Here is a 25,895-nt window from a genome sequence, read left to right on the forward strand (position 1 = left end):
AAGGACATTGTTTTGATATGACTTTGTGCCCATGATATGTATCAAAATATAGACTTGAATGTATACTGTATTATAACAAAAAAATTGGGTTCTTACCATCTACCGTTACAGAGTAAATCACAGTTGAAACTCGCTTAGTCAAACCATAAACCTCAGACTAGTGAACAAAATAGCCATGACAGGTCTAACTCATTGTAAAAGCTTGTCTTTTATTTTTTATGACTACTAACATAATACAATTATAATAAATATTACAGAAAATAAATAGGCCTACATACAAAACAGTTGTCCCCAAAATCCCCAGTGTCCCCAAACCACTGCATTCCAGTTGTTCTTGACGGTGTGTGTGTGTGTAGGCTAAATTTAAAAAAAAACAACAACTGAAATGAATGAATGCATCCGGTTCAGTGTCGGAGAACTCCATCGCAGTCTTGACTCTTCGTCTTCATCATCATCATCATCATCATCATCCTCCTCCTCCGATGCCAGTTCTAAATATATAAAAATAAACATTTAGCTGTAGTCAGCCCGGCCAATAGCCAGTTGGGGGGGGGGGGGGGACGTAGGCTATCTGACATCATCGTCATCATCATCATCACACGGAGACACACTAAACAATGTACAATCATGATTGTATACAATATACAATGAATGCAATTATCATGCAAGCTCAGACGTCAATGAAACGTCATACAGATCTTATATAATACGCTACTGTTAGCTTCACTCCCCGTCCCCCCTCCGATCCTTGTAGCAACGTCATCATAACCACGCGTTGCTTCAGTAAACGATGCATGTTTGTTCTCCGTCTTTGTAGACAGTAAATAAAAGGAGCGAACATTACTCTAAAGATCAGATCGCCTATAAGGCACGCTACAATATAAAATACTTGTACTGCCATGCGTGCATGCCTGCTACGATACATTTGTACTGCACCAACCAACCGATCGACACCAACCCCCCCCTCCAGCCCTTAGCCAGCACCAATGCACCGACCAACACCATTAGCCAGCACCTTCGGTGCTGGCTAATGGCTGGGGGCCATCGTGGTGAGTCATTCTGGCGTCATGATCTGACTAGTAGTAGTAATTATCCAAGCATCTATTTGTAGCGATCATCTTATGATTTCTGATCACTATAGAAGGGCATTTTCTACAATAAGATTACCTCAAAACATTCCGGGTTGATCGTCTTCTTCAATGGTTTCCCGGTATAGCTCATCGGACGACGATGGGGAGACAATGAAAAAAGGAGGGAGGGAGCAGCGAGTCTCGCTGTAAGCACTGGACCAGGGCTACTCCGCCTGGAGAAGGCGACTGGGACGCGTATGGATCAATACTACTACCACAAAACTCGCTCAAATAAATAGTACTGCTTTCAACTTTTTCTGCTAGAAAATCGCTCGGGCGAGACGGCAAACAGGCAAAACAATGAAAACTATGAAGACTCCCTCTGCCCCCACTGTTTACAGGGGGTGGGACCAGCTTCCAATGGCAACACGTACACGTGTGTCACGTGACACGGGTTTTCTGGGTAATGTAGTTGGAATATAAGCTCAGGAATTTAAACAGCGCTTCGGAGCATATTAATATGTTTAGATTCATCAAAAACTGTGAAGACGCCAATTGGCGTCATTGATCATTTACGGAATTCTGATGAAGACGCCAATTGGCGTCTTTCATCTTCTAAGGGTTAAGGAAATTAATAAAACTTTAGATATTGTCAATTACTTGCATGAGAAGGAGAGGTGGTGGAGTTAGCTGTTTTAGCAGACAGTTTTTTTTTCTTCTCCAATGACTTTTTTACTACTTTCCATTGGTTCAATATTTTCGAAACAACACACAGACGTAAAGGCTGTTCAATATTTTCGAAACAACACACAGACGGAAGGTGTTCAATAGCACTGATTTATGGAATAAAATCTAAAACCTCAAAAAGGGAGTTATGAGGTTTCCTACGGACAGCAACGATATGTATATGCAAACAAATGCACAAATTGTACCGTTATGAATACAAAAATATCGTCTTCTCACCTTTTCCCCGACTGAGATAGTCAAAAAAGTCATGACGTGTGAACTGTGGCTCATCCTGACTCCCGTTGTGGGAAGGTGACATGCCGGTGCTCGGCAGGTCATTTCTGGGTGCCTTCCTCAAAACCAGATGGCTCGTATTGAGCGAGTAAAGCCGGATATCTTTCACCAGCACCTGCAATCGCTCTCCTTCAGAGTCCTGCCCAGTAACAAAGTTTTGGATCTTTATGCTGCCCAAGTGACCCACCAAAAGCTCATGGTGGCCAGGCTTTCGTGGAATCGACACAACGGGCGATTCAATGCTGATGTTAAGGGTCAACTTTACAAAGTAGGAGTCAGAGGTGGGTTCCTCCTCTACTACAGTGAGATCCACCTCATCCTCGTATGTCGAGTCGAGCCAACTATGGCTCTGAGTACGACCTCTCCGTGAGGGAGTCTCAAAAAGAGAAACCATGCCAGTGTACTCGGCCGTCTTATTGACCAGGACCGTTGAAACTTTGGTGGCAGCGCTTTTCAACATCAAGCGGAAGTTGTCTTCCACTTCGTTGGCGGACAGAGTAAGCTCCTTTAGGAACTTGGCCGAGTGGTTGTAGTGCAAGGATGCCATCTGGAGCTGCAATGAGCACTCCCCCTGGGATTTCTCCAGAAAGTGGAAGTTCAAGGCTTCCGAAGAGGAGCCTGGTGTGTCCGCAAAAAAGGATACGCCGCCCGAAGGTGAGGAGTCATCCTCCACATTTCCGATGCTGACCACAAATTGACTTCTGCTCCCTTCCTGAGTCAGGTCCACCAACTGCATCGACCCCAAGGAACCATTGACATCCAAACGGCTGCCCATGGACACATTGACCTTGGTGCCACTGATGCTGGCCGTTGCTATTTTCAACCCTTTCTTTTCTGCACCTAAGACGGCACCAGTGGAGACGGTCCTGAGGAGTAGCAGGTTGAGGCGATGGATCTCCACTGTTAGCTCTTTGTTCTGGTCATAAGTGGACTGGTAGGTCTCCCCTCTCTGCTCCTCATCTTCAGGCTGAGTGGCAGGTTGTTGCGTTGGCGGAGTCCAGCTACTCTCGTCTTTGGGGAAAGACTTCTGGAGGAACTTGAGCAGCTCCACCATGGTTTCAGGGTTGACAATAATGTCCAAGCTATTGACCTGAATGGTTGTCACCTGGAGGGAACTGTCCAGGTTCATAGAGGGGCAGTCTGAGCTGACAAACTGGTACTCCAGTTTAATAAGGGCTTCTTGATCCCTGAGAAAGGAACTGAAAGGAGGCACTCCAGACGATGTCCCGTGAATGTTTGGATCAGTATCCATTCTTTCAGGCGAGACTGGTGATGAAGGCTGGCTCTCTCGGATGCTGCCCGTTGGCAAGTCAAAGCTAAGGTGCTTGTGAGAGGCCACCAAGAGGTCGAAGTCTGAGCCATAGGTCTGTAACGTGTCAACCAACAGAAGGCCATGGACAGTCAGGGAGACTTCAGCGTCATAAGGCCGCTTGACAAAATGAGCCTTGGTGCCAAAGACCTTGAGGACCGAGATGTAGCGCCCGTCACTCTCCACACCGAGCTGCATGTAGTTGACGTTGAACTCGGCCAGAAGGAGGCGGGATTCCACCAGCACTTCTCGCGTGTGCTGCTCCAGAGTCGTCACGCTCTGGGTCAGGTTCTTGGTGGAACCCTGGAGCTTCCACGAGCTGTCCTCCCTCTGGAAGATCTTTTCGTGCCGCAGAGTCATAGGGTCAGGGGACTTTTCATGTTGGCCTGTCTCTGCCTCTTCCCCCGCAGTGGGGCTGCTCAGCCTGGCCAGGCAGCTCCTGAGGGCAGTCATTTTCTCCAGGTTGATGTGAACCTTCAGGTCAGGGAGGGTCGCCGTCAGGAGCGCCCCGGGCAGCTGGGGGTCTGAGGTGTAGCGCAGTCTCTGCTCCAGTTGCAATAAGACGTTGAACTTCTCCACCACATGGGTGGGGCCTACCTCACTCTCCTGGAGGTGTTTCCAGTTGTCCTTATAGCGGCCAACCATGATCTGCAGGTCCTTGAAGGACAGAGAGTACTTTTCATAAAGCTTCTTGCTGTATGCCTGGCTACTTCCGGGGGACGTAAGGCAAGAGAGTTCAGGACTCTTGGGCTGTTCTTTGAAAGGCATCTCCGGCTCAGGAGCTGGAGACTCTGGGGGTGTGCCAAGTGGAGTCTGATATTCATCTTCATCGTCACTCAATTCTTCCCCTTCAGGTTGAGTGGCTTTTGATTTGGCCTTGGTGTCATCTTCAAAAGGAACACAAATGACAGGTTTAAGATGATTTTGTAAAAAGGCTGATATCATCACTGTTGGGTGGAAACCTTGAATCTCTAGTAAAGTGATGAACTAAAAAATAAACTATAAAACCTTTGCGACTGTAAGATTGTGGCTAAATGATAGCATTTTATGTAGATAGCATTTTATGTAGACATAGCACTACGTATATAGTACAGTATATGCATAGTTTTATGATATAGATATTCCACTGTTAGGTTCTTAGCTTACGTATGATTCATGATGACAATTATTATGTATATGCTGAATTACCATGTTTTGTTCTCATTTACTGTAAATCGCTCTGGATTAACAGTCTGCTAAATGCCTAAATTGTAAATGTTATAACTCCATTAGAGCCATTGCGAAACGTTGCTCTGTTTCCAATTTGAAAATACATGGTTTGTTTGCACCCGACAGTGCCGAAATATCACTTGTATATATATATATCCTATGTATGCTATTTTACCTTGAGAGTTGGTAAGTAGAATTCTGCCCAAATCCACCACGACTAGCATAGGGTCACCTGATTGGAAGTCATCGGGGAAAATCACCTGGGGTGCACAGATGTCCAGTTTCATGGTCCAGCGCTTAATGTTCTCCTGCCGTGACCAATAGAACAGTTGGATTTAGTTGGATGTGATTTAATCATCAATTACACCTTTGATTTCACTTAATCTACTTCTTACAATGAACTCTCCAACGAGCAGCTGATCAATAGTCTGTCTGATCTCTGCTTTGGTCTGCATCTTCAGCTTGTTGTACTGCCTCCTGGCAGCTTCTGCTACTCTCAGCTCCAATTCTGACTGGTATCCAAAACCTGGGAAAGCAATGAGCATTTTTAGCAACACAAATATAACTACTAGACATCTTGGCCTGCAGCCACGGTGTAAACAATGTGTGTGACTTGACTCACCGGAAGGGTGGACCCGTCCTTTATAGAAGAACTCGGTCACTTTCTTGATTGCTTGTGGATTGTAGATGATGTTCAGAGGACTAGTGTTCACTTCGAGTCTTCTCTCAAATTTGCACCTCACAGGGTTGCGCTCGTAGATCATCTCAAACACAGGCGCCGCCGCGGAAGAATCTGCAGTGGTTCCTGCCAAACACCAAGAAAACATTATGTACCTTGTAATGTACATGCATTCGAGTTGGGAAGTGGAGGGCAGGGACTGATCCATGCTGACCCAATGCACCCAACATCGAGTGTCCATATTATATTAACATCAACAAAAGCAATGAAAATAGCCAATCTACAAGCGTTGCAGATTTTATAGTAGATAAACTATAGTAAAAGTAACTACACTGGATCCATTGGAACACAGGTTATTTCCTGAAAAGTAAAAGGTCCAAAACCTGCGATTAAAAAAACAAACAAAAAACAGTGCTTAAAGGTTCAGTTTAAGAGCACAGAGAATGGTAATCTCACCTGAACTCCTGTTGGACTGCCCTGGTTGATGGACGGCAATGACAATCTTGTCCTGCAACAAACAAAGGCACAACGATTAACATTGTTAATGACATAATTAGGTAGATACTACTATTTATATTTTTTGACTTATTGAGGATAAGCACAAGACTAAAACACGTGCTACAAAGTTAGGCAAGGAGGCAGTGCATTTGTTTGTAGTGCTTTTAACACGACACCTACTTTAACTGTTTATCTTATCGTATCTTAAAACGTGCAATAAGCCTATCTCACAGAATTTCCCCGCCCCCCTAAATACGCCCCCTTTCGGGGTTAGTGGTGATAGCGTGACGTCACTCCATAGACGCTACATGTTAAAAGAGGTTATTTAAGAAGTCTACAACTTTTGTTTTCTCAAGGTAAGGTTTGTTCTATCTGCTCGACCTGATTTACCATCTTGTTTGCTTCATAATAATATTGGTCTGTCACATTTTTACATTAGAAAATGTACTTAGATTCTCCAGAGAAAAAAACGTGTAAATGCCCATGTTAAAGTCACCACTATTTACCGGAAGTGGGCGTGAAAAACGGGCTGTGAGATAGGCCTATTCTAGAAAGACGTGGGGCAGAAACCTTGTACTGTATATCCAAAACCATTGCTTTTGAGGAAATGGAAGAAAGAACCTGTGTTCCAATTGATCCACTGTAGTTATTGTATTTAGCCAAAAGCTTGTGTTAATACTTTGTTTGATGAATCAATAGCAAAAATAGCAACAACAAAAAATAGCACATCTACAAGCTCACAGTCCTTGATGGGCTATTATCGCCACTTTCAAGCATTACTTTTGTACAACTAACTAAATAGGACAATTATTTACAAAAAAAGAGGAAAGGTTTCTGCCCAATAGCGACTATGTTTATCTTCCTCACCGTTTTTGGAGCCACCAGGACAGGGAAGATGGAGCCCTGTGTGGTCAGGTCCCTGAGGAACAATCCTCCAAGCTTGACGGACAGCAGAGAAGACTCTGAGCGAGGTAGCGACTCCACGATCACCTTAACCCCTGACAGGAAAACAAAACCACTGGATTGCATTAAGCCTGAAATCCCTATTTTGGGGGGAAAGTTCTATAGTGGAAATAACGGTAATGGGTCGCACGGCGCACACACCAAGACTGAATTGTAGTTTTTATTCTTGCATGATGGATTGAAGAGACAAAACGTTTCGGATATCCAGCCTTCATCAGTGTGACACTGATGATCTGGTTATAGTCATATAATGTTGAATATATTTCTGCACATATTTTTTTTATAATGTTTTTCCTCACGTGATGTATTTCTGGTGATTTAGCTTTTTTCCTTACTGGAATACTATGACATTTTGTTTCATGTGAACTTTGTTCAATCCAATCCAATCCACCTTGTGTATATAGAGAGAGCATGTTTTACAAACACAAGTGCTAAACTTTCCAAATGCGTCATCAGAATATAATATGAATCAAGCCAGAAGAGAAGTGCTCCTTCAATCAACTGCTCACATTAACCCATTCTGGGCGGGAACCCCTTTTGGTGTTAGCATTATGTTATGCTTTAGCTATTGAAAAATAGCAGATCTACAAGCTCGTAGGGCGCCACTCGGTCTGCTATTTTTGAAAAATCGAAGAACGACTGACATAGAAACATAGCTTTTTCAGAAAACTGTCAGGATGTAGAAGACATTTTTAGAATCTGATCTCAGGTCAAAATGGGTTTATACCTGAGAATTCCAGCTGGATGACCCCACTCTCGTTCAGGGTGTCCCCTCTCCTGTCCTGGAGGAACAGGGTCACCCCGCCCTTCTCCAACAGGAACTCCATGCGAGCAAACAGGTGGTCTCTCCTGGTGAACGTGTTCAGGGTCTGAGAGTCCTCCAGAGGGTCGAATAGGTCCTCCGTCTCTGCTGAGGTCAGGAGCGGGGTTATTCTTATAGTCTACCAGGTTGTTTCATGTTGCTTTATTCATTTATCTCTTTATTCATTTTCATATTAATTGTTAGTGCTATGTTAACCATAACATAACATAACATAGCGCTAACAATTAACCAGGTATAGCAGTCTACAAGCTCACGCAACGTGATACATTGTGAGCTTGTAGATTAGTGCTTGAGTTGTTAAACGAGGCTCTATGTCTCAGCGTATCAATGTTAACAATGCCCCGGAATTCTTCAAATAGTGCCCAGCCCCAAAAAACCAGGAGGTATAATGTTCATACTAATTACCTTGTGCTGTCAAGTCTGATCTCTCTTTAGAAGCGATTATTCCAAACAAGATGCTTGGTTAAGTCAGAAATTAGGACATACCCTGAAGAAGGCAACCTGCTTGCCGAAACGTTGGTTAAATAAAGTTTCTAGCATCGTGACTACGAGCTGTGCGGCCTCATTCCTTAAGTCAAAGTCAATTTGTTCAGAAATTAGGACAGAAAATCTGCGTTTTGATCAAAACCATGGAGAGCGCCATAGATTCAGAGATAATAGCAAGGTCTGTCGGCCCGTAAACAAGGAAGTGAATGGATGCGCGCATGATCTGACCACACGTCTTGGTGGAGACGTTGTTTGGGGCAAAATAAGTGTTACGCGTTTCTCACCCAAAATATCCCAGGTGCTGGGGCTTGGTAGGAGTTCCTCTGGGACTTGGGTATCTCCATACCAGCCTCCCCAACCAGGGAACCAGGACTGCAGGTACTGGATCATCCCAGAGCTGCCGCTCTTGGGGATGGTGCTGCTGGGTACCAAACAGGAGGACGGAGGGGTGCTAGCGGGCTCGCGCACGCTCTAGGAACGGAGACGGGAAAAACAGTGAGCGGAGAAAACAACACTACAGATAAAACAGTAATATACTGTATGTGAGGCCTATCTGGATGTTATCCATCTGAACATACTGTAGAAGAGCTAATGGTTTTGTCTTCCGACCAGGGTCCACAAAGATCCTGATGTTGTTTTTGACAGCAAATTATTTTGATGTTAGTTTTAGTCATAGTCTCTTGAACATTTTAGTCACCTGGAATGCTTTAGTGTTATAGTTATAGTCGATTTACAAGCTCACAACGTGTTGCGCTGCGACGCGTTGTGAGCTTGTAGATCGGCTATTTTCAGCATGCAACCAAGTGTAAAATGACTTGTGTCTTTTACTTATACTGGCTCTCTTGTCCACTAGTCCCTTCCTAACATTTCAGTCTAGTTTTTATTTGTTGACGAAAATATATTTAGTCTTAGTTTTCATCATAGCTTAGCTTTCGTTTAGTTTTCGTCAGTGAAAAAAGGTAGTCGACAAACATTTTTCGTCATAGCATTAGTCAACGAGATCAACACTGGCTGATGGGTACTGGCTGGGTTTCTCTAATGCCAAGCGTCTGTGTACTGTAAATCATCTTAGCTTGCCTCTGCGATCTCCTCTTCCTTTCGGAAGCGGTCGTGGACCAGTTCCCTTAGAATCTGCAGTTCCTCCAACGTCTGCTCATCTTCCACTCTCTCCAGGTCAAACTGTATGACAAAGACAATGGACATTTAACACTACCCTACGTCACGTGCCCGCGCGCTACCAGAACGAAGATGAATGAACGGAACGGGCGCGCGCATGAGGACTGAGGAGTTGGCAGTTAACAGCTATGGTTGACAGCTGACAACTAACAACCTCATATAAATATAAAATCTTTAGACTTTTTTTTGCTATTTGATGTACAACAAAGTATACAGCAGTGCTTCTCAAAGATTATCATGTGAACGCCCCACAAATGAATATGTATTTGACCATGGAAAATGTATTTCTACTCATACAGTATGTGGGCAGTTCAGAAACCCGTCCACCAGTGACACCATCGATGGGGAATCCAAGTTAATAGAAACTGCAGGCTTTCTATTCCTGAAAAGTTGCAATGCGATAATGGAAGCCATCGTACTCTTCTCACGATAATAAAAATAAAGAAATCAGCGTAATATTTTGTGAAAACAATTACATATTTAGTCCCCTGTTCGAATGCCCCCGCCCCCCTGTCAAAAATAGCTAAAATCACTAGAAAGCAACAATCATCTTTTACTTTCTCTAATAACAACCTGGGGACGATTCTACAAATGTCTTCTAAATCCTGACAGTTTTCTTGAAAACCCTATTTACCCCCTGTATTCATGTCAAGGATCCCCAAAAATATATTTAATTGGCCGCCGACCCCCATCTGAAAATATGTTGTTCCAGGTACCCTGCAGAAGCAGTTAAAAATGTTCGCTCTGAAAGAATATATATTCAAACATTTGCACCACATTTTCACGATTTTTCAAAAATAGCAGACCTACAAGCTCATAGCTTGTAGGTCTCGTGAGCTTGTAGATCTGCTATTTTTCAATAGCTAAAGTGTGACATAATGTTAAAACACCAAAAGGGGTTCCCGCCAAGCCCCCAGTAAGGCTATCCAATGTTGAAGATGCCACTACCTACTGGCGAAATGTGGAATTGCAGCACTTTAATGGAGGTGGACGGACGTTCATGACGTCACATGCATAAGCCCGGACCTAAAAATGGAGGTCCGGGGCTAGGCTAGGCTAAACTTCCGCCTGCTCAAGCCATTGAGTTATAATTATACTTCCGGAAGTCTTCCGGGTGCTTCAAAACGCCACTGAGCAACTTCCACTGAAATTAATAGCGGGGGGGGCTAACGCTCCGGTTCGGTCTCTATCCTTTATAGCTCCATGGTTCCCGCCCAGAATGGGTTTAAAGTGTTTACCTCCTCGTCTGGGCTGAGGGGCGTTCCCGTCAGCCTCTGGAAGTAGAGGTTGGTGTAGAGCAGGGCGTCCCGTGCTCGCCGCAGGGCAAAGGACCAGCTCCCCCTCCGCCGCTGCTCCCTGATCTCATTGAAGTTGGCATGGAGAGCAAACAGCCACCACTGACGGCAACTGTAAGGACACACAACAGACTATTAAGCAGTAGCCAATTGAGCAGTGAATGAGTTAAACACATGTTAAACTGGCAGTCATTTTCCCTTCGGGGTTAGGATTTCACTTACTGTAGAAGGGTTGGACTAATGTAAACTCTCGGCACAAAAGGTTCGGAAACTTAAATTTGGTTGGTTATTTCTACCCTTTAATAATACTAATTGGTGTTGTATTTGATATAGATTTCATCGTTGATTAGTCACCTTTACAACAAGGTATAGCTTGTAAGGATCGAGCATTCCTGGAATGAGCAACACAGCTAAACGTGTCGGTAGCACCTCCAAAACATTTGCCAAAATGGCAAATGGTTGGTATTCACTCTTGTTGAGTTGCTTTAGCGGATTGGATGACTGCACTCTCCCACAGTAATAAGGAAAAAAACAACACAGTCATTTTTACACTATTAATTTTACACTCTACTGCGACCTAGATGGGACTCTATGGGACTTGATACTTTTAAGTTTCTGAACTTTTTGTGCCGAGTTTATTTAACTAAAAGAAAAAAGAATTCTCTTAAAATAAAACAAAAAAGAAGAGAGAAAAACAAGTCTAACTAGAAAAAGTGCCCTTCTGGGCACAGGTCTCCACCAGGAGGATAGGACTGTGTGAGATGTTTGGCAAAATGTTTAGTAGTAATATAAACATGTTTGCCTTGTATGGAAATTGGATGATTTGAGGCATTTTGTTCCAATCAACCTGTTTTGCAAAAATCAACCTGTTGGTGGCGCTATAACAGGCCAATGTGAAAAGGGTGGGATATATTCCTCAGCCTAGTAAGAAAATGTGTGAAAGATTTCACGTAAATTGCATGCTGTGTTCATGATTTGAGGCTTTTGTTCAAAACGGGGCAATCTTGCAAACTGTGAAAGGCAATTATAGCCAATGAGGGTGGAATATGAAATATCGGACAGATCCGACTTGAGCACATGACCATAGAGATACTGTGTAACGATTTGTGAGATTTTTGGACAGAATCTGGAGGAGTAATATCCAAAAATGTGTTTTACAAAAGTCGGCCTCCTGGTGGCGCTATAAAAGGCAGATGCGGAAAATGCAGGTCAAAGGTTTGTCCTTGGCCTCTAGGGAGTGTGCATGCAACGTTTCACGCAGATCGGTGCAGTTTTAGGTAACAAATGTGAAAAGCTGCCTCATGGTGGCGCTATAACAGGCCGTTCTGGAAAATGCGGGGCAGAGGTTCATCGTTGGCATCTAGGGAGTGTGTGTGCAAAGTTTGGCATCGACCGGGTTAACGGTGCCGGAGATTAGCTGGTAACGGACGGACGGAAGGACACACGGACACACACACGGACGGAGTGCAAAACATACTCTCTCACCATGCCTTCGGCCTGGTGGAGACAATAAATAGTATTTTACAAAGTCATTTTAAAGATACCAAATCATTTTTCTTCCCCAGTAATACCCTTAAAATGGTATACTTCCACAAAATCGTGTTTCTTTGGTATACTTCTTTAAAATCTCGTCAAAGTCTGCACTTTGGGATGTACTAATACTAGACATTTCTAAATAAAAATGATCAAAAATCGAATGACATCATGTGTGAACATACTTCCCAATAACAGGAACTTTGGGTCTCCACTGGCGGTAGTGCATCTCTCTCTCCCTTCGGTCCAGCTCTTTGAGGAAAGCCATGATCTGCTGGTACTGGACCTAACAACAAACAAGCAGTGTTGTTTTGGCAGCAAATTTCTATTTTAGTTTTAGTCATAGTCTCTTGAATAGTTTTCACTTAGTTCTAGTCACATTTTAGTCAATGTTTTAGTGTTAGTCTAGTTTCAGTCGACTAAATGTCATAAGATTTTAGTCGACTAAATCTACAGTTGATTTAGTCGACTAAAATGTATTTTGGTGGGCGCTGATGCCGTCATTATGACTGATTTTACACTTGCTGAAAATAGCCGATCTACAAGCGCGACGCGTTGTGAGCTTGTAGATCGGCTATTTTCAGCATGCAACCAAGTGTAATATGACTTATACTGGTCCACTAGTCCCTTCCTAACATTTTAGTCTAGTTTTTATTTGTTGACAAAATTGTCACTATATTTAGTCTTAGTTTTAGTCACCATAGCTTAGTTTTCATTTAGTTTCCATTTAGTTTAGTCAGTGGAAAAAGGTAGTCGACAAACACTTTTTGTCATAGTTTTAGTTGACGAAAACAACACTGCAGCGGTGGCCGAACGGTTTGCGGAGCGGTCTTGATACCGGAAGGTCGCCAGTTCGAATCCCCGGACCGGCACGTTCAAATTACCACCGCTGAAGTGCCCTTGAGCAAGGCATTGAACCCCTACCATGAAATGTTCTATGAGCAGGGTGTGGCTGTAAACAAGCATCTCGAGCTTAGTCCACTTCCCTGGGTAAACAAAGAACTTTGCTTTGCTTTGCTTTGCGCTGCAAACAAGGCAGCAGTGCAGGTGAAACCTAAGGCAATGAATGAATCACTCAGAAATACCATAGGAGGCACAAGGTCACTGGGTGAAATGGTGACAAACCTGTGATAGACGTAAGTTCATGGGTTCCAGTTGAACTTGGGCTTCAATCCGCGGGGTGTGGCGGGACCTCAGTGGCTCTTTGGACGCATTTCTTCTCAGCAATACCGAGGCGCACACAGGCTCAAAGATGTACTGGTGCTCACGAGTCTGCATGCACTTGGTCATGGCATCCTGCGCAACCAGGAAATGATGACGAGTGTGAATCATTACCATTAGTTCACTGGCAGTGGAGAAAACTGTCACACATTTTCCATTCATTCAATGGATGTTTCCTTAAACCAGGGATGTCCTCAAAGTCTAGTTTACTTAGAGGATATGAAACTGAAACTTAGGTTAAAGGAGCATTCAGTGATTTGTGTATTTTGGCCCCCGGTAACACGATGTGCACATGCACACGCTCTACACTGGGGGGGAACAGGCCAACAGCACGCACACCAAGGCCCGCCCCCGCTCGATCATGATTGGCGGAAGGCCCCTCTCTATCCTGATTGGATGAAGGCTGGGCCACCTAGCCAAAAAAGCTTTTTTTTTTTACCCCAGGGGTGAACCGGGGACAGGGAGGAACTCCTTATATGGTCAGCACACTCTACAGTATGGAGGATTATTACAACAAAACAAAAAAATAAGTGATATTTGAATTAAGTGAAATCACTGAATATACCTTTAACACCTGGCCAATTGTGTGACTTTGCTGCCCCCTAAATATTGAAGACTTACCAGGCTAACCCTGGTTCACAGTGATGTGACAGATTGACACAACCAAATCTGACACATTATCAATATGTATTAATACGCTGCAGCTGCATGCAAAGGTCAGCCTGGCATATTTTAATATTCTGTAGTTTGCTAGTCTCTAGCCAGCCTACCAATTATCTGGGGAAATCTGAATTAGCTGGGGCCTGAACAGCAGTGAAATCAGCACTGATATACTGAAGTGAAACCCAATCCTGATAACCGTCACAACATGAAAGACTGCCTTCAAGTCTTAGCATTGGTTCTGCGATGCAATATGTTGTGGCTGCACGTCCAAAACCGTATTGTCCCGAATATAAGACGACCCCCATTTTTCAAGACTCATTTGTGGAAAAAGAACATTGAATGTCAAATAGTCTAGTCCCCGATTATAATACGACCTCCTTTTTTTGGATATTTCCATATTCAGGCCAATAGGGGTAATACGGAAAGCAATTTTAGCTGCTCTACCTCTGATTTTGAGGGCCTTTTGAAATCATTGGGGTAATATTTGCTCTATACCTCTTTATACTGTATTTCTGATGCTGCTCCCTGGATATACAGTACGTATGATTTCTCTATGCTATGGTTGATCGCTCTAGGCCCTGACCTATAGTCTAGGCCGGGATTCTATGGTTGATCGCTCTAGGCCCTGGCCTATAGTCTAGGCCGGGATTCTATGGTTGATCACTCTAGGGCTAGGCCCTATATTATCGTCTAGGCCGGGATTCTATGGTTGATCACTCTAGGGCTAGGCCTATAGTCTAGGCCGGGATGCTACGGTTGATCACTCTAGGGCTAGGCCCTATATTATAGTCTAGGCCGGGATTCCCTCAGACAGCTTCGGTGTTTGACTTTTAATACTGACCCTCCAGTCAGTGATATCATAATTAAATCTCCCCATGGGTGACTGACCTGGATCTGATTGGCAGGAAGTCTTCCCAGCATTTCACACTCTGTATCCCAGTAAACGCTGAAATCTGAAATCTCCAGCTGTTTCTGCCTGAAGAGCTTCTGGGCCTGCCGGTAGGACAAAATCTATTAGCTGGGTTAGGTTTTCACAAACATGCGTAATGTACCTTATTTTAAATGGCTCGCAAGTAAATATCCAGTTTTTGAGGGGCACCCTCTCTAGGACCTAGAAAGAGTGGGCTTGTCTGAGGACGACCTAGAGTCTAGGTCGTCCTCAGACGAGCCCTCCATTGTCGCTTCCAGTCATCCCGGTTCTCCATACATCCGACCAGCTCGTTGGTGCTTTGTGCTCCTGCGTCTTTCTTGAGTACATGAACATATAATATGTTAATGTGGGACGTCCTCTTGATCGATCCCTGTGTGTTGGTTCCCACAGTACTACTTTGCTGGCTGGCAGTTCTTGAAGTTTTTGGCAGTGTCTGCTACTCTCTGGCTCACCCTTGGCAGTCCATCATACAGGGTATTGCTGGTAACGTACACTAGCCCCACCTATATTCAGCCATTAGTGTAGATTTCCGTCTTACACCGCGGTCGAGATCATGGATTTCACAATGCCAAGCCAGACTTTCCGGTCCTTCATTGCCATCCCCAGTTCCTGCTAACTGATGCATGTGTCCCTAGCGATGACATCAGGGAACGACAGTTTTCTAGCTCTGGTCTGCTTTGAGGCAGGATTCCAGAGAAGAAAGATATAACCTCATTGTCAGCTCTGTAGCAGTGGCCGGCAAATTTACGTCACACAGTTATGTGAAGTTTGTGGACGAGCAAATCGGTATTTTCGTCCTACACAAACATTAAATTCCCATTGAATGGCGAATTTACGTCATATGTAGACGAGCAAATCGGCTTAGTGTCTATTTTTGTCCTACACAAACATTAAATTCCCATTGACAATGAATGGAGAATTTTACGTCATAGTGTCAAATAAATAATAACAAGCAAATAAGGCATAGTGTCTTGAGATGGAAGATGACTGATTTAAGCAGTCACACCTGGCCTGAGTCAAACTAGAACTGGACTCAGAGCTGGGTGTGGCTGCGCACCTGTTGCGCATGGACTTGATCAAGGCACAACAGGATAAATCAGTCATCTCACTCGGAAAAGAGCTTCTGTCCGGACAGTGGGGAGCTATCTGCTTTCCTGTGTAAAGTGTCATATGTTGTGTTATTCCTTGCACATGGAGGAATAAAACGGTCTACTTAAGAAAGCTGCCCTGTGTTGTGTCCTTCCTTGCCCTGGGTAGTGACTAGTTGGTCACATTTCCTCACCAGGACACTGGGTGGCTGGTCCTCACCAGAATGCCGTTCACACGTAGCCCGGATCAGTGGCCCCGTCATTTCATGCAAGTACTGTAGTCCTTGCAAAAGGCGCTGGTGATTGCGCCGGTAACTGCTGTCCATCGGCCTTTCCTTTGCTTGGTCCAACTGCTGCCGCTGTGCTTCTCTGCCTGTTGCAGGCGCATGTCAATAGCAAGCTATGCCTGAAACTGATGCTGCTGAAGAGTGGCAGTGTTCTGCTGCACCTCTGCAGAGTCTCAGAAGTTCACTGCTGTCCCTCCATGTCCCTGTTCAGGCGCCAAATGTGACCAACTAGTCACTACCCAGGGCAAGGAAGGACACAACACAGGGCAGCTTTCTTAAGTAGACCGTTTTATTCCTCCATGTGCAAGGAATAACACAACATATGACACTTTACACAGGAAAGCAGATAGCTCCCCACTGTCCGGACAGAAGCTCTTTTCCGAGTGTTTGTGGAGATGACTTATTTATCATGTTGTGCCTTGATCAAGTCCATGCGCAACAGGTGCGCAGCCACACCCAGCTCTGAGTCCAGTTCTAGTTTGACTCCATCTCACATGTCTATTTTACGCCATGATGATGTATGATAAGAGCGCCCCGCACTTACTACAAACAAACAGAACAAAGTAAGTATTGGAATGCATTGTGAGATCTGCTGCTTATTCACTATTTCTGAGATTTCTTTTTTTAAGTTTACCTATCGAGACAAATAGGTTGAAAGTGGTAAAACAGTTTGAAGCCTTTGTTTATGAAATCTTTCTTTTATTTTGACAGTTAGTTCTCTCACAACACCTGATATGGTTGTAAATGTACCAGAAAAAGACGTTAACAGTAACCTCCTCATGTTAACGCTATGGAGTCCAGACATCACAAACACTCTAATGACAGTGGAGCACACTGACTAACACATTTAAAAGTCAAATATCCTGTAAAGCAGTGATTTATCAACTGCACAACACATGGGAAAGGCAAGATGACCAATTCATGCATATAATACAAAAGAAGATTTTAAGATTTTAACCCATTTAGACCTGACTTAAAAATAAAAAAATAAAAAAAATAGCAGACCTACAAGCTCGTAGTGTGCCACTCGGTGGCACGCTATGAGCTTGTAGATCTGCTATTTTTCAATAGCTAAAGTATAACATAATGCTTAGTTAAAACACCAAAAGGGGTTCCCGCCCAAAATGGGTTAAGATGTGTATTAATTTTAAGCAGCAAATATACCTTACTTTGAGCTTTTCTGTCTTACTTACTGGTTCTTTGGAGGAATTCTGAGCTGCTACATTGTTGATGCAGACACCGAAGGAAAATGGTTTTTCTGGATTAGAAAAGTCATCTTCAAATCGCAGGTGTACACCCTGGATTTTCAGCTATATTGGTAACAAGACAGACAACACATTTTAAGTTTGATTCCAAACAAACGCTATCCTTAAGGTAAGCCCCTCCCCCTTGAAAACATTTCATTAGGGGTGTTTTCACAGCGATACGATACGTATCACGATACATGGTTGACGATACGATACATGGACGATATTGGTTCATTATGGCGATCCGATACGATTCAATGATTTGAAATCGATACAGTAACTATTTAAAATACATTGACATTATTTTAAACTAAGTAATTAATCCCCTTTTTTATTATCTTCTAAAAATTGCTAAATACCATGCACAAAAATGTAGTATTGATACAATCGATGATTTGCAAGGCAAAACGATTCGATACCGATTATTTGCATTGCAAAACAATACGATACGATACATAATCAATGTTGCCGTTTTCATTTATACTTCGATTCATGAAATTAAAGTTACTATAGAGTTACTATATCGTTACACCCCTACATTTCCTTCATTCTGTGAGCAGAATGAAACGTTTGGCTATCAAGGGGGAGGGGTTTAACAGGCTAAACTAATACAGCAGAGGGGTGAAATCAACCCTCAATGCCATGTATTTTTTAAAATAAATAAAAAGCAACATGTATTTACGATGCATTAGAAACAAATGCAATGTTTTTTTCAAAAGAATTTCGCCCCATTGGTTGCAGCCAATAGCAGTCGTTTCCGATTTCTTTTCGGGTCCGGAACATATAGCCGATGTACAAGCTCCATAAGTCGGACTCCAGGATCGCTGTCCTTGGTGGATTGTACAGGCGACGCTGCCGCCATGTAAAGGCTTCTGACGAAAGGTAAACAGTGTGTGCTTGTTCCAATGTGTAGCGAGTGTATGTAGCGAGTGTGTGTGGGGACGTGGGGTGGGAGGGGGGGAACTCCGTCTTTTAAAGTGAACGCGTATGCTGGCACTGGGAACTGGGGTTTATGCTAACAGCTAGCGGTAGAGATGGAGTTAAGGCAAAAGTTCTGTATGCAGTTGGCACTGTCTTGCGCCTTGCTCCCATCAGACAGCTTACCTCAATGTTCTCTACGATCCTGGTGACCACAGAGGCAGTGGCGGAGTACCAGTAGGACTCGCCCTTCTGTTCACACTCGCTCTGGGAAAGACATATCAAACACATTTTCTCTGTGAGTTTCTCCACTGTTTATAGAACAGCATGTTTGTCTAATAATAATAATAAGGAACACTTTGGGCTGGCTGTCCAGCATAAACATTGTATCTCCATATTTTAACTGTTCGTGTTTTTGCTTGTAAATGAATGCCCTACTTCGTTGTACAAGAGTGTCACACAAAGGTAGCGGAAAATAGAAAATAAATCTACAAGCTCCGCTATTTTCAGAATCTATGGATTTTATAAATAATGAACCAACGAAAAGAATAGTCAGAAGAGCTTGTGACTAAAATAATTGCCACAAATGCAGAAAAGTAACACATTATGATCTTGTGGATCTGCTATCTTTTGGCCAATGTTTCCCCCAGAACATTAATGCTGGGTTTTCAACTAAAGTGGGTCATGTTTTACCCACTTTCCATCTGTCCTCCAGAGCCTTGAGGAGGCGTTTCTTGCGTTCTCTCTCCTCCTCCCTCTCCATCTCTTCGTCGTACTCATGGACCAGGGCCGGGCCGATGATCAGGTTGAGCTGTGACATTGAGATGACCCAGGGGTCACTGTGGGGCCTGTAGAAAGGGATCTGGAGTGTGATCTTCCCAATGAAGCCTGTTGAGCAACAACAACATCGGACCATATCAGATGAAAGGGATTGACTGAAAAGTGAAAGCCAAACTGGAATTACATTAAAGAGAGCATCCTGAATCATCATCATCTTTGATCTTGTGCTGTGGAGAATCTACAAATAGTGTCAAAGAAATTCCATAATTAAATCCAGCAAATTCTAAGCATTCAATTTTTTGTTGTTGGTTTTAATGTTGTTTAATTAACACTTTTCATATATAAATCAAAATGTATTTTGCACTCACAATGAACTGGAATAATCTTGAATTGGAATGGAATACAGTGAACACTGATAGTGATTTATAGTTCTCTGCTTCTGCTTGGTGTCGCACCCCGATACGGATGAAGTATAATATCTGTTCGCCCCAGAATATGTCCCTGTGGTTATTAAGACCATTATAGGGTGATGGATGGGGTACTGTACTGTATTGCCCTTTATAAAGTCTGCCAGACTTATTATCTAATCTATATAGTAATCTCAAGAGCACACGTTTTCTGGTTCTCTAACGTTTTCAAGTCAAGGATCACCAAATTAATATGGAAGATATTTTGTACCAGGGAGGAACATATTCCAAAATGTGAACATTTTGTCCAGTCATTAGTCCTACAACTACAACCTATCTCAAACCCTCACCCTAACCTCCCACGGGGCAGCACACCTAAACCTAACCTTAACCCATGTATAACCAATGACTAGTCTAAACTAAGTATGCACCCCCAAAGGTCTTTTGAAAATAGCCGATGTATACTGTAGGCTTAAAGAGGTTACATTGTTTTGATGCAATATTAACTAATTTAGCTTTGGACCCCCGGGGGTGCTCAGACCCCAATTTGAGCACCAAATAATGCTCAAGAGAATGCAACGTTCTGCTCAAATAGCCCCCAGTGCACATAAGAGTAGCATGGCGGTGTCAACACAGGTCACATTCCACAGCTGAGGCTGTAAGATAAAGGCTGGATGAGAAGAGTTTGTTAAAATAGCAAATGAAGGAGGCCGGTACATTCCTAATGTTGAATGACATGCAGTCTATCTAACACAGAGAATTACATTGAACAAAAAAAATAGCCGATGGACAAGCTCATAGCATTGTTGTCAGCTTTTACATTTAGATCTGCTATTTTAACCTTTCTCCCCCATTTCTTATTTTGTCAACAGAATCGAGGCAAAACGTTTGAAATAATGGTGATATTGAATTGAAGTCATTATCTCCCAGGCCTACCAAGGTACCAGTCAGCCACACTGGAAGAAAAATAACTACAAAGACATTCTGTGTCCAATGCCTCTATTGAAATATGCAATATTATATACTGTGAACCAATTAACTTGAGCAGCATCCTGCAAAACAGATAGATGACAAGGTCATATAAACTGTACAAAATGGGACATAACTAGAATGATTGAAGTCATGCAAGGCAAGGTGTGTCTTTCCAGTCTAGATTAGACCACAGTTACTAGGCAAGAAAATCCAGATTCCATTTGCTGGCATTTCCTGAATAGACTGACAGACTCATGAGAGGACTGCTGAGCAGCAGTGCTCAGCACTTGAGACAAAGTATACTCCTGATCAAATATTACTCAACTAGGAGAGAAAATTGCTAAATCAAATTTGTACTTGCTTTAAAAAAAATACATAAGTATTCAAAAGTACAGTACTTATGCTTTTTAAAACACTATCCTAATGACAGTGGAGCACTTTTTTTCTTTAATTATGTATTAAAAATATGAAATTTCGGCCCGGGCGAGTTAGCTCAACCGCCTGGACACCTGGGCTGCCAAGACAGCCGGACGGCGTGCCGCGGGTTCGACTCCTGCCGCGTGTCACTCCCCATCTCTCTCCCCCTTTCCTGTCTGACTACTGTTCCCTATCAATAAAGGCATAAAAAGCCCCCCAAAAAAAACATATATGAAATTTCCCCCCAAAATGTAAATGTGCTTGGTTACTGTCCATTGTCCACCAGTACTGAGCAGGGAGAAGACAACCAAGAGTTGATGGGAAACTTATCCAATTACATTCAAATTAGATAGAAGAGGAGGCCATTGGCTGAATCAACCATGTATTCGGACAATTCGGCTACTACTCTATTCTGTTCTGCCAAAACAAACATGACCAGGGTATGAACAAATACGTTTTATCCCATAATCTTGAGTGAGGGTTGTTATAGTGTCTGGCTCAATTATAATAACTCGGTTTCTTTATGAAACTACTCACCTGCTTTGACTTCAAAGGGAAGATCAAACTCTCGCAAAGCATCCTTCCTCAGAGGGAGATTCTCCAGCTCCACCGCCCCTGAGAAGAGCAAGAAACCTACTGAACAAGCGTCTAGTTTCATGACTTCCCTACATTATGGATCATAAATCTATTATTACATTCTCTGACATTCTTGGCACACACACACACACACACACACACACACACACACACACACACACACACACACACACACACACACACACACACACACACACACACACACACACACACACACACCTATATGTCCCAAATGTCCCAATAGTGTTTCATGGCAAGTCTGTAGTAGGATATTTCCCTTGGCCAAAGGCTCATCCCTCCTGGATGAGCGAAACAAGGTTTGGTTTAGTGCCCGACTGACCGATATAATATCAGCCACTGATCACTGATATGGCCGCCTCATTTGGCATATCGGGTCATATCGTATCGGTGAAATGTCTGCCGATATGTATCGGTATTACATACCGATGTAACTCAGTCATGGCTCCTCGTCTCTTGTTCGGAAGTTCATTTGAAATACAGTCCATTTTGGCTGTGCCGAACTGTGATGCCAAGTAGTGTAGTGTGTCAGTGTCACTCCAAACTACTCTTTAACAATATATATAAGTCTTGAATGAAGTCATTGTTTTTTTTTTTAAAAAGCAGCTGTCTGTAGGCCTAATACTGTCACTGTATCTTTACATAATCATAACCGGTAAAATCATTTGCACAATACACACAGAATTAAGGCCGTTGAAAAATCCGGTTGCATATCGGTTATCGGTGATGGTCCCCTCTCAAAAAACGGTTATCGGTATCGGTCACAAAAATCCATATCGGTCGGGCGCTAGTTTGGTTTCCCCTTGCAGCCAGGTGACCAAACTCCGAATCCAGGTTGTTACAAATATGACAAATACAAACTTGCGGTATGCATGTATTAAATATTGTATGTATACAAATGCACTCCCAATGTATCTTCCACACACACATCTCATCCAAGGCATAAATCATAACACAATAAACACCACAACACACATGTATGCTGTGTTTTTTACCTTTAAGGAGGGCGATGGAGAGCTGGTCTGTATTTAGGTTGCTGACATATTTCCCCAGGTATGTGTTAAGTACCCAGGCGACAAGTCCCTCCAACATGGCGAGGACTCAGGGAGGAGAGGGAGTGGGCCGGGGGAGAGGCTCAAAGATAAACTCGTGGGAGGAAATCTTGGGACGATGAAGGTTCTCAGGCTTTACATCCACCAGCCTCCACCAACGGTGGAGGTTATTCAGTGTCTAGTATAGAGAGCAACCAAAAACAATTAACCTAAACATACAATATTCAGCTACAGCAACAGAGTCATCACAGGATCTTGTTGGACACATGTGTGACAGACAGGACAGTGATCTATGCCCCAGAAATGTTTCCCCCCTTCAAAATGCCACAAACATTGAACTTGACTTAAAAATCATACTCCATGTAGTGCACTGAAGTGCACATTGCACAGAGCAACATTCACTTTCACTTTAGTAGCTTAGCATATTTTGACAAGGAGTGAAGGAGCGTCTATATTTGACTAAATATGTACAGGTATACATAGCAACTATAGCTGGGGTTGCGCAAATTGTCCACCACTATATTATAACTATTGGGACAAAACTTGTCCGGGTCATATTATCTTTTACAATAACGTCCTTGTTATGATATTATTTACTAGACTCACTGCAAAGTGAGGACGACCGCTAAAGTCCTCATGGAGACATGGAGCAATAAGACATCTGGAGTCCCTATAGCTGTTCAAGCTGAAGCCCAACGGTGTATTATTATGCTGTCCATGTCATGTCCGGAGGGAGGAATGCACTGGTCAACTCCTCAGCTGCATGGCGTGAGGTGAGGTCAGACTACAGTCATCTGACTGTCAGATTCGACGCCACAGTACTAAAAAACAAAAACAGGACAGGACGTCCTATAAATGGGAATAGTCGCTTGTTAAAGAAGGCTGTCTAGCAGCACCAGACCAGACGCCAACAACAACAACAACACAGGAACAACACAACGCCTGTGGACAAGGTTGTGATCCCAGGCTAACAGTTAGCTAATGTCAACTGTCCCAAACCGAAAGAATGACAGACAGCCGCGCCGGGGAGGAGGAGAGGACAGTAAAGTGCAAAGACAGCCAGCAGTTGTTATCCGTATCCGCGTTGTTTGTTCACAGAGAGAGCGAATAAAGTCACTCCTTCCAGGATATTATCTTTGTTGTTCTAATTCAATTAGCAGAATGAATCCAAAGTTACATGGGCACTAGCCCAGCGGACGTAAATAACAACGACACTGTATCTTCCTCTCACTACTGGTGGACTTCCAACGGGTAACTTCCGGTCACGTGACAAAAACAAAATATAATGTCTCAAGTCTCCTCTCTGCTATAGGAACACTGGGGACATCTAGCGGTGGAAAGGCCACCACGCACTGAATAAAGACCATGCATGTTGGTTGAATCTCACAAAGCTTTTTGAACATAGAAACGCATAATATAGCTGCAAGCAGCCATAAGACGCAAGACTGAAATCACCCCTCAACGTCTTCTGACAGAAATGTCCCGCCCATTCAGAGCCCAACCCCCTGCATCCAGGGGATCAGGCATTGCTTGTTGCAGTTCACATTTTCTCATTGCTTGGCAAGCAACAACAAAAATCACACCCGTGTGAACTGAGCGGTGCAGGCTGCTCAACAACGGCACTGCCTTTTTTGCAGAGCGTGGGTATTTGTACTTTACTGGAGTATTTCCAAATTCCAATACTTTAACTTTTAATCTACTCAGATATTGTACGTTTACTCTGTTTACTCTAGAGGCTATTAGTTATGAGTTACTTTGATTATTATTACAAAACATGCATGATCCACTTCACCTCTATTTTTCGGACATTTGAAAATAGCCGATCTACAAGCTCACAATGTGTCGCATCGCTTTTGCGACTTTTAGTTAGGCCTACAGAGCCTAGTCCTTCCACACACCAGATTGATCTACCTCCCAGTCCTGGCAGAGTAGTTCCGGAGTAATGGATTGTGTGGCGGGGTATGATGTTCGAGAGGCCCGAAACCCTGATGACCTTGGGATACATCACTGAGGATAGGCCTACGTCCCAGGTGCGTCCATGTAATGTTTGTTTTTTTCATTCTAGGGTTAGGGGTAGGGTCGGAATAACGAGCCGTTGGATGACACAGACCCTCAAAAATTAATAAAAAGTCAGCTGGTGGAGTAGGGCCTTCTCAAGTTCGCCCACCGTGCCCCATACTTCTGTAAGACACGCTGAATCCATGAACGCTTTTAAAAGCAAACTGAAAACACATGCTATCTTTGCCCATGAAGCTTTCAGATGGTTCCCCTTCCATGCCCATCATCATCCATCACCATTCTATCATCTCAGAATTTTTTGACATCTGAATCATTTTCTAAATATGAATTTAAGCACATGCTATAGCTACTTGTGTCCCTTTTTTCTTCAGTCATGCTAGTGTTAACTGGGCCTATTCATAGTCCAAGTTTTTAGGTGATAAGGTGACCACCGAAAACGTTGCGGTGGTCAGCGCATCACCACTAACCCAAATACATCTCTCTGTTTTCACTAACCACCTACACCTACAACTGGAGTATGAATAGGCCTTCAGTTGAGCTGTTGAAGCTAGCTGAGGACCTGAGGTTTAGCAGCAGTTAATCAAATGTATTTGAATTAGCACACGTGATGTCTTGAATGAATATACAGTAGTGGCTCTGTTTGTATGTACACTACAGTATGCAACGTCTCTCTCTCTCTCTCTCTCTCTCTCTCTCTCTCTCTCTCTCTCTCTCTCTCTCTCTCTCTCTCTCCAATGCAAAAGGGGGTTAATTGGCATATGTTTACATTTCCCAAGCCATATGGCACAGGACAGTCGAGACAAAAATAATGTGTTGTAATAATGTACAATAAAAAGGGAATAAAGAAGTGTGTAAATAAAGACAACGCTGTGTTACATTGCAGCATATATAGGCCTATACGGTAGCTTACAAAACCATCAGAATAGTTTCAAGTTAATATTAAAAAACATCATTCGATAACAATATGAATTATGATGTTTCTTACAATTCAAGACAAGAGGACCGTTCTATTAATTGTGCCTTTGCTGTCAGAAACACTGAACACGTACAGTAGGTAACTTTAGCTTGGGATAAACCATTGAAACATGCCATTTGTAAAAAGAAAAAAGAAAAGAAGAAGCGTTTCGTGGGTCTGACTTTCGGTTCGGGTATGTTTTTCTTTCTTTTCTTTTTGAGGGGCCCTATATTCAGCTATTAGTGTAGATTTTTGTCTTACA

General features: G+C 43.2%; 1 protein-coding gene and 1 long non-coding RNA gene across 3 annotated transcripts in view; one reads left to right on the forward strand and one right to left on the reverse strand.

The window, feature by feature from the left end:
* vps13d (vacuolar protein sorting 13 homolog D) overlaps nucleotides 1-23,867 on the reverse strand; it is a 107,912-nt gene extending 84,045 nt beyond the window's left edge. The window contains exons 1-19 of the mRNA XM_079528272.1: nucleotides 23,266-23,867; nucleotides 22,603-22,837; nucleotides 21,530-21,607; nucleotides 19,114-19,304; nucleotides 18,603-18,683; nucleotides 17,445-17,561; nucleotides 14,834-14,938; nucleotides 13,187-13,357; nucleotides 12,247-12,347; nucleotides 10,472-10,640; nucleotides 9,135-9,236; nucleotides 8,342-8,528; nucleotides 7,476-7,658; nucleotides 6,653-6,783; nucleotides 5,744-5,795; nucleotides 5,231-5,413; nucleotides 5,004-5,134; nucleotides 4,784-4,916; nucleotides 2,034-4,286 (exon numbers count right to left, since the gene is read on the reverse strand). Of these exons, the coding sequence (XP_079384398.1) occupies nucleotides 2,034-4,286; nucleotides 4,784-4,916; nucleotides 5,004-5,134; nucleotides 5,231-5,413; nucleotides 5,744-5,795; nucleotides 6,653-6,783; nucleotides 7,476-7,658; nucleotides 8,342-8,528; nucleotides 9,135-9,236; nucleotides 10,472-10,640; nucleotides 12,247-12,347; nucleotides 13,187-13,357; nucleotides 14,834-14,938; nucleotides 17,445-17,561; nucleotides 18,603-18,683; nucleotides 19,114-19,304; nucleotides 21,530-21,607; nucleotides 22,603-22,699 (4,465 nt within the window). The 5' untranslated portion in view covers nucleotides 22,700-22,837; nucleotides 23,266-23,867. The remainder of the gene's footprint in view (nucleotides 1-2,033; nucleotides 4,287-4,783; nucleotides 4,917-5,003; nucleotides 5,135-5,230; nucleotides 5,414-5,743; nucleotides 5,796-6,652; nucleotides 6,784-7,475; nucleotides 7,659-8,341; nucleotides 8,529-9,134; nucleotides 9,237-10,471; nucleotides 10,641-12,246; nucleotides 12,348-13,186; nucleotides 13,358-14,833; nucleotides 14,939-17,444; nucleotides 17,562-18,602; nucleotides 18,684-19,113; nucleotides 19,305-21,529; nucleotides 21,608-22,602; nucleotides 22,838-23,265) is intronic.
* LOC306942433 lies at nucleotides 16,022-19,439 on the forward strand. Of its 2 annotated transcripts, XR_013792292.1 has the most exons (4): nucleotides 16,022-16,814; nucleotides 18,218-18,380; nucleotides 18,635-18,714; nucleotides 19,132-19,439. It is a non-coding gene; the product is annotated as an uncharacterized lncRNA (long non-coding RNA). The 2 variants fall into 2 exon arrangements; XR_013792293.1 differs by lacking the exon at nucleotides 18,635-18,714.
* Nucleotides 23,868-25,895: the final 2,028 nt, after the last annotated feature.

The sequence above is a fragment of the Electrona antarctica genome (assembly GCF_951216825.1).
Source record: "Electrona antarctica genome assembly, chromosome: 2".
NCBI classification, from domain to species: domain Eukaryota; kingdom Metazoa; phylum Chordata; class Actinopteri; order Myctophiformes; family Myctophidae; genus Electrona; species Electrona antarctica.